Source organism: Haliaeetus leucocephalus, unplaced genomic scaffold (genome assembly GCF_000737465.1).
Source record: "Haliaeetus leucocephalus isolate CR32 unplaced genomic scaffold, Haliaeetus_leucocephalus-4.0 Scaffold162, whole genome shotgun sequence".
Taxonomy (NCBI): domain Eukaryota; kingdom Metazoa; phylum Chordata; class Aves; order Accipitriformes; family Accipitridae; genus Haliaeetus; species Haliaeetus leucocephalus.
In genome coordinates this window covers 4,955,705-4,963,100 of record NW_010972598.1, presented here as the reverse complement: position 1 = coordinate 4,963,100, position 7,396 = coordinate 4,955,705, and the positions used below count along the sequence as shown (strand labels likewise).

The 7,396-nt window shown below is 44.3% G+C and overlaps 1 protein-coding gene across 3 annotated transcripts in view; it reads left to right on the top strand.

The window, feature by feature from the left end:
* Positions 1–2,955: 2,955 nt before the first annotated feature.
* The window catches only part of TBCE (tubulin folding cofactor E), a 30,692-nt gene continuing 26,251 nt past the window's right edge, over positions 2,956–7,396 (top strand). For all 3 annotated transcript variants that reach the window (XM_010562637.1, XM_010562636.1, XM_010562638.1), the window contains exons 1-3: positions 2,956–3,084; positions 3,485–3,618; positions 5,534–5,618. In XM_010562637.1, the coding sequence (XP_010560939.1) occupies positions 3,519–3,618; positions 5,534–5,618 (185 nt within the window). In that variant the 5' untranslated portion in view covers positions 2,956–3,084; positions 3,485–3,518. The remainder of the gene's footprint in view (positions 3,085–3,484; positions 3,619–5,533; positions 5,619–7,396) is intronic.

The following is a 7,396-nucleotide window of genomic DNA, read 5'->3' as shown; positions in this document are numbered from 1 at the left end:
CAGTTGTTATTTATGGAGCATATGGTACAAGTTACTTAATCACTCAGTAAAGTAATTATTGAAGTCTGTAAAAAAGGAAAAATAGCAAACATTTTTTATTATGCTGTCTTGAAATACACATAAAAACTGGCTTGTTCTCTTGCTATAATCTAGTATATGTTATTCTGCAGTGAACTTCTGTTATGCCTCCCTCAGCTAACAACTTTCACCAACTTAAGTTATTAAAATCAGGCTGACACCAAGGCCATGCGAACAAATTAAAAGGGGGGGGGGAGTGTTTGCAAGGAAAACCCCCGAAGTTCTCTAAAAATAAAGTTTCAGACAATTATAGAGTTAATACATGAAGCATGGAACTAACTCCTACAGTTTTTCTGTGGCTTTAACTGAAGAACCTATTGCTACTTATGCTTTCTTCTTTTTGGGGGTGGGATAGAGTGTACAGGTCTCAAAGTAAAAACCATATGGAGGAATTGTCCCATAATGTAAAAACTGTGCTATAAACCTAATCTCTTATATTTTACACCAACCAAAATGAATGTTCAATAAATTCTGAAGTTAAATCCTTTTTCACTGAGGTGCTTATAAAATGCAGAAGTAGCAATTCTAGGTAACAAAGTGAAAGTGTTAAATGGGACTAGTTTTATTGGCATTGGGACTGTCCTGTTTCTTGTCAAGTACATTGGATGATCTGTAGCTATTTGTTTATTACAGTGCTAAAACAGAAGAAACAAGAAATGCAAAGAGATAGAAAGAACAAACAGTAAGTTATGCTGTTCTCATTATCACTTTAGAAATACTAAATACATAAGTTCAACAACATGCTTGTAGATTCTGAGAATGGCCAAATCTCCTATCAGACATGCTGCTGCTATCAGAAAGAGTGTGTGAAGTATTTTCTTGTTGTCAACACCTTTCCTGACATGCAGTCAAACAAAACAGAGCATGCTCTCAGGTTTGTACTCAGGAACAGTGAGTGAGTCAGAAAAGGAGAGCAAGAGGGCTTACTGCCATTGTTTCTGCTGTTGTACCACTATCTATGTAGCTTCAGCATCATTCAAAACTGGAACAGATTGTTCGAAGGCTGCCCTCTGTGGGAGGTGAATGGGCTGAGGAACTGAGATAAGACAGCAACACCACCACAGCTGTGGAAGGACTAGAGTATGTATTTTTTTCCAAAGACATTAATTGGCCTAAGACACCACATCACCTTTAGCAAAGGAAGATCCTAAAGTAAAGGCACAGAGGTATTTACTAGAACATCCATTTGGGGAGCAGCTGCTTTATGCCAGACAGTAAAGCATGCTGTCAAAGCCTGTTGCTTGAAGATGCAAGCCATCAGTGTGCCTAAGAATTTACGTATTATCCAGATTATGTTGATTGGAGTATACTAATATTACCAAATACCTGTATCTGAATTCTGTAATCAGTATCATAGAATCAGAACAAAGAGTACTAACATGTTGCCTGCCGAAAGAGTGTATGGAATTATTTAATGTAATAGAAGCAGAGGCACAGCACTGAAATAGCTTCTTGATTACTTACTATCGTGGTTGTTTCAGTCTTTGTGGTCCCAAAATTCAAATGATTTTGTTTGAATTAAGTTGTTATGAGGCTTTGAGCTATGAAGCAGGCCAGAGATGAACAAATGTGGAAAATGTCAGCTGGGGTACTTTAATTTTTATAGCCACCAAACTGTGTGAAAGCTGTTAGATCTTGTCATAGCTGTGTCTGTGAAACTGAAGAGCTCTTACTGAATTTCTGTTCCCCAGCACTTGCTACTTCAAGAATACAGTCAAGTCTTTCTGGATTTGCTGTTAATCTACACATGCTGGACACCTCGATTCTTTTTTTTTTTTGTAAGCCATGTTCTCAAATTGTTAAATCTCTTCTCTGGATCTTCTGCCAGTTAATTGATTTTGTTCTCAAATAGTGAGTGTTGAAATAAATGCAGTAACAACTGTAGCAGTGCCAACTACTGAGGTAATACAACTTTTCTGTTCTGTGTGCTTGCTTATGTAAATCCAGGCAGCACACTGGTGGCCGGATGCTGCACCAGGGGAACTTGGTGGTGCTTGCTGAGCTGTCTGTGTTCTCCTCAGTCACTGTCTCCCAGGAAAGTGCCCCAGCCTTTAAACGTGGCCTTGCTGCCTTTGTCCAACGTGCGTTTAGGCAGAAAAATGCATAGTGCTTGCTTGTTTCTAAATGTGCTAAGTCCCGTTTCACTGATGTTAGCTGAATGGAACAGACTGGTGGTTTGATCCTGAAGAGGCCCTGCCAGTGCAGCCTGACAAGATCAGGTCCTGTGGAACTACGCAGCTCGACGACGATGATTTGTTTCAGTTACTGGCCAGCCACGTGCTGAATCAGTTATAACAGTATCTTGCTCGGTATCAGACCGACCGTCGCGTATGGCTTGTCTACCACACGCCGCTTTAAAACATTAACGCGGCGGCTGTTTTCTGGGGGAACTTCCCCGCCTCCTCGCCTGCCCACCGCACGTCTGCGGGTCTTCCCAGGCTGCCCGAGCCCCCCGGCCTCAACGCCCGCGCACGGGCCCTTGCCAGCGCTAGAGCTCGGCGCTCCGCACTGGGCTAGGCCGCATCCCCTCAGCGGCGGCCGGTAACGACCGGGACGCTCCTCCCGCCCCGGCAGACGAGCTCGCACCCCGCAGCCTCTCCTCCGGCTCCTGCCCCCGGCGGCCGTGAGGACGGGCGCCGCGCCGCAGGCCTCTTCTCGCCCCACGGCGCGTTGGGAGGTGTAGTCCGGGGGCGGCAAGTCCGCGCGGCGCGTCTCCCTCGGCGAACCACATTACCCAGGGAGCATCGCGAAGGCGATGACTTCAGCGAGGTCGGAGATGGGGGTAGGCCAATAGCGGCCAAGCTAGGGCGGTGCTGGAGGCTTGGGGCCAATGGAAGCGCAGCGATAGGCCGGACGGGGCGCGGTGAAAGCCGTCAGCCGGCGCAGGACGGAAGAGCGGCCGGCTGTGCCCGCCGCCCTCGGTCCCGGCGCTCCGTCCCTCAGGCGCGGGTGCGAAGAGGACGAGCCGGCGTGTGGGCCCGGGCCCGGGGCTGCTCCTCCCGCCCGGTGCGTTAGCTTGTCCTCCGTCTGCCGCTTCTCCCGCGGCCGAGAGTCGGTGACTGACTTTACCGGCCGCTGGAGCCGCGCGCAGGGACGGTTTCTCGCGGGGCGGCGGCCGCCTGTCCTCTCGCCGGCGGGGCCGTGGAGGAGGTGCCCCGCTCCCTCACCCGGGCCCGCCGTGACCGGACCCCCGCCGCGGCTGGGAGGGCGGTTTGCGGTCTGTGGCCTGAAAGGCCGACCGAAGGAAGGGGCTCCGCGGCGGGGGAGAGCCGCGGGGCGGGGGGACACAAACGTCGGCTTCTGGAGTCCGGCCCGCTGCTGGGCCGTAGCAGAGCAACTGGAGGTAGGGGGGCTTATGAAAGCAGTGGTTTGTGTGCGTTAAGGGTTCTCGCTTCTGTCTCTGCAGGTCTGTGGGCAGCCCGGGCTTCGTTTTTCCCAGGATGACTGCCCGCGTGCCTTCTGATGCGCTGGGTCGAAGGGTCTTGTGCGGCGCGGAGTACGCAACTGTGCGCTACGTTGGCAGCGTTCCTCCTACAGCAGGTAAACGTCACAGCAGTAAATAACCTTTACATTTAATGGTTGTTTTCAAAATTCTAATTATGTTCTTCTTAATTAAAAAAAAAAAAATTGTTAAGTGGCAATTTACAGATTGGTTTTTCCTCATGGTTCTTGTGTAAATATGGCAACTTCTAGATAAGTTGTTCGGTTTTTTTAGAAGTCAGAGTTGTCAAAAGGAGCATAAGAAGTACTTTTGGTTGAAATCGATTATGGTTTTTATTACAGTGGAAAGAATTCAGTGCCTTCTTTTTTCCATTAGTTTTCATGAACAGTCTGTTCCCTAATCTCTGTGTACTGACATAGTCCAAGAAGGAGGGAGAAAGGCAGCAGCAGATCAATGGACTAGGCGCTGCTTTGATAACATATTCGAATTCATGACGACAAATAAGACTCAGCCCAACTTGCTGAAAGATCTGACCAGTCTGATTGTGAGAGCACTGTATGTCACCTTTGAAAAATTGTGGTGACAGGATGGGGAGATTGCTGATGCTTGGAAGGAGACTAGCCTTGCATACAGTTCTAGAAGAGGCAAGAAGGATGACCAGGGAACTGTAGACTCATCAGCCTCACTTCAATTTCTGGAAAGATCACATAGCATGTTCCCTTGGAGTCCATTTCCAAGCCTATGGAGGGCAAGATGGTAGCTGGGAATACTCGATACTTGTAAAGAAGAAAAAGTTGTGCTTGGCAAACCTAATTACCTTCTGTGATGATATGACTGGGAGTGTGGATAGAGGGGATGGGGGATGTACTATTCCTTGACTTTAATAAGTCTTTTAATAGTGTCTCTATAAAGAATCTTACCTGGAAGCTGGAGAAATACAAGCCAGATGAATGGACTGTTAAGTGGCTTGAAAGTCTGGAGGTCTGTCAAGTGGAGAAGTGGTAATCAATGACTTGATACCTGATTATGCACGAGTACTACAGAAATAAATTCTGGGGTCTATATTGTTTAACATATTCATTGGTGTCTCAGATAATGAACAGTGTTCCCCCTCAACTGGCTGATGTGACAAAAGGTAGAATTGCAATCCAGAGCAAGCTTTATGAACTTTAGATTTGGGCTTAAGATTCAAGGAGAAATTTCCACATGTAGTGGGAAATAAACCTGTGTATCAGAATGGACCAGGAAGCACTAGCAACCCATAGGGTCTATTGTAAAGAACTTGGGAGTTAAGGTGGATACTGTCATGAATATGAGCCAACAGTAAGCTCTTGTCACGAGCAAGATAGGTGCTGTACTGGGTTACTTCGGAGTGATGAACGTGGCCAACAAATCAAAGGAAGCTGTTATTCCCCTCTGGGGACAGGGGTTCTTGATAAGGTTGCACTTGGAATAATGTATCTGCTTTGGGACCATCCCAATTCAAGAGGGGTGTGGATAAATTCAAGATGATCCAGTGGAGGGCTGCCAAGGTGGTCCAGGACATAGATCACACATGTGTGTTGTGGAGAGAGGTTGAGGGATCTGGGCTTGGTTAGTGTGGTAAAGAGAAAATTAAATGGCATCTAATAGCTGCCTGCAGCTGTTTGACAGACGGTTGCAGAGATGACAGGGCCAAATTCTTCTTACTAGTATTAGATTATATAATAAGGGACAACAGCCACAGATTGTAGCTGGAAAGGTTCAAACTGTACAGCAGGAAAATCTTTTTCTCTGCAGAACTAATGCAGCACTGGAATAGGCTGCCCAGGTAAGTTGGAGTCTTTCTATCCTTGGAGATTTTCAAGATCTGGCTAGGTAAAGACTTACCTGGCTAACCTGTTTTAGTGCTGGTGATAATCTCCTGCTTTGAGAGAGAAGGTTAGGCTAGATGAACTTCAGAGGTTCCTTCCAACCACGATTTCTATGGCTATGATGCCATAAATTTTAAAATGTATCTACCATATTTTTCAGGAATTTGGCTTGGCGTGGAATGGGATGATCCTCAGAGAGGAAAGCATGATGGTACCTATGAAGGAACACAGTATTTTAAGTGCAGGTGAGTTGATTCACAGTGTTGGCATGTCGTGCGTATTGACAAGATGGTCATGGGGAAAATGCCCTTTTGCAATTTTTAGGGCAAACCCTTTTGTTATCAGTTGGCCGATATTAAAAAGATAAACCTGAATGCTGTGACTAGCTATGCCATAAAGGCTGTTGTGTTGCTATTAATCCAGTTACAGGGATTAGGATATGGTAAATACTTAGAAAATACAAGTCATGTTTTCAGAGGTATGTAATAAAATGTGACTTTTGGATGTTATTAACATTACCTTTAGTAGGTTTAGACCTTCTACCTTAGTGAGGAAATCAGTATGTCCTACTTACCTGCCTTAGGTAATTCTGAAGTGAAATACTGGTCCATATTAACTGTCTCAAATATAGGTTAGATTTGGACTTAAAATGACTTGCATGTAACTTTTTAAGGGAAAATACCAAGTTCCTGAGAATGATTTGGATTATATTTGTATCGCTGAGGAATTAAGTATGTTTGCTTGCATTTAATACATGCAAAACACAGTGTAGCTGGGGGGAGAGGGGGTTAAGTATACACATGCATTACATTTAAGTTTAAAGACTCGAGCACTTAACATGTTTGAAATTGGGGAATATAGGACTCCAGGGTTGATGCTAACAGCAGCAAGCTGTTGATTTCTATGTCAGAGGACACTGCAGCAGCTAAAAGTCTGTGAGTTAAAAAAATAACTGGACAAATTCATAGAAAAGAAAGTCATCAATGGCTCTTAAATACTAAGGGCAGCTAGCTCAGTAAGTTCCTGAGCATTGAAGTGATGAAGGATGAGAGAGTATTCTGAGGCTATATCATTAAAATATTTGCCCTATTGTCATATTTTTCCCAATCATTTTCTACTGGCAGCTTTTGGAGGAAGGATCTGGTGTTACATGGATGTTTGTTTTGACCACTGGATCACAGCCAGTCTTACATTAATGAGATGAAATGGAGAGATTTCTAGGGCTTTTTCCACCTCCTACTTTCCAAGGCTGGTAATAACTGTAAAAGGGCAGTTTGACTGCAGTTTGTTCCTAACTGTTCAAGTGCTCATTCAAGTGAAATGAATCTGATATAAATCAAGTCCTGTGACATTGAGCACTCGGAATTAATAGAAGCCTTTTGAAGGTATGAAAGAAAGTGACAAACCAAGAAAATAAATTAGAAGTAGTCTATGGTCTTGCTTTTGGATGTGTTTTTGCTTTGGTTTGTTGGAAAATGTAAGAAGAATTTCATCTGAAATTAATTCCTCATGTTAATTATCTTGAAAAAGTTAAAGCCATTGGTGAGAGGATAAGCAAGTCATCTTTATTTTTTTCAACTTGCATGTAAATGAAAATCATAAAAATAGCTGGATGAAGTCAGCCCAAAAATTTGTCTTGCTTAGTTTCCTGACTCTGACATTGGCTAATAGCAGATGACTGGAGAAGTGTGAAAGAAGAAAAGTACGTAGTGACAGTTTTCCAGAGTCTCTGTAGCTTTGGCTAGTCATGGTTCAAAGATTTTTCCAGAGCCAGAGGTGGTGTATTTGTACACGTACTTTGTTTTGCTCTCAATGGATGTTTCAACGGAGAAAATTTGTTGTGAGAATTTCCTCCAAAAGAATAACTAAAAGCATATAGTAACAGTGCATACATTTGCTAACTTTTGAGTATGTGTTTTCAGCTTGTGAAAATTGTGATCATTTCCATTTTTATGAGTAGATGAGTCTTGTCACCTTCTTCTATCTGAATATATGAATATCATATGGAAGGCATTTAGAACTG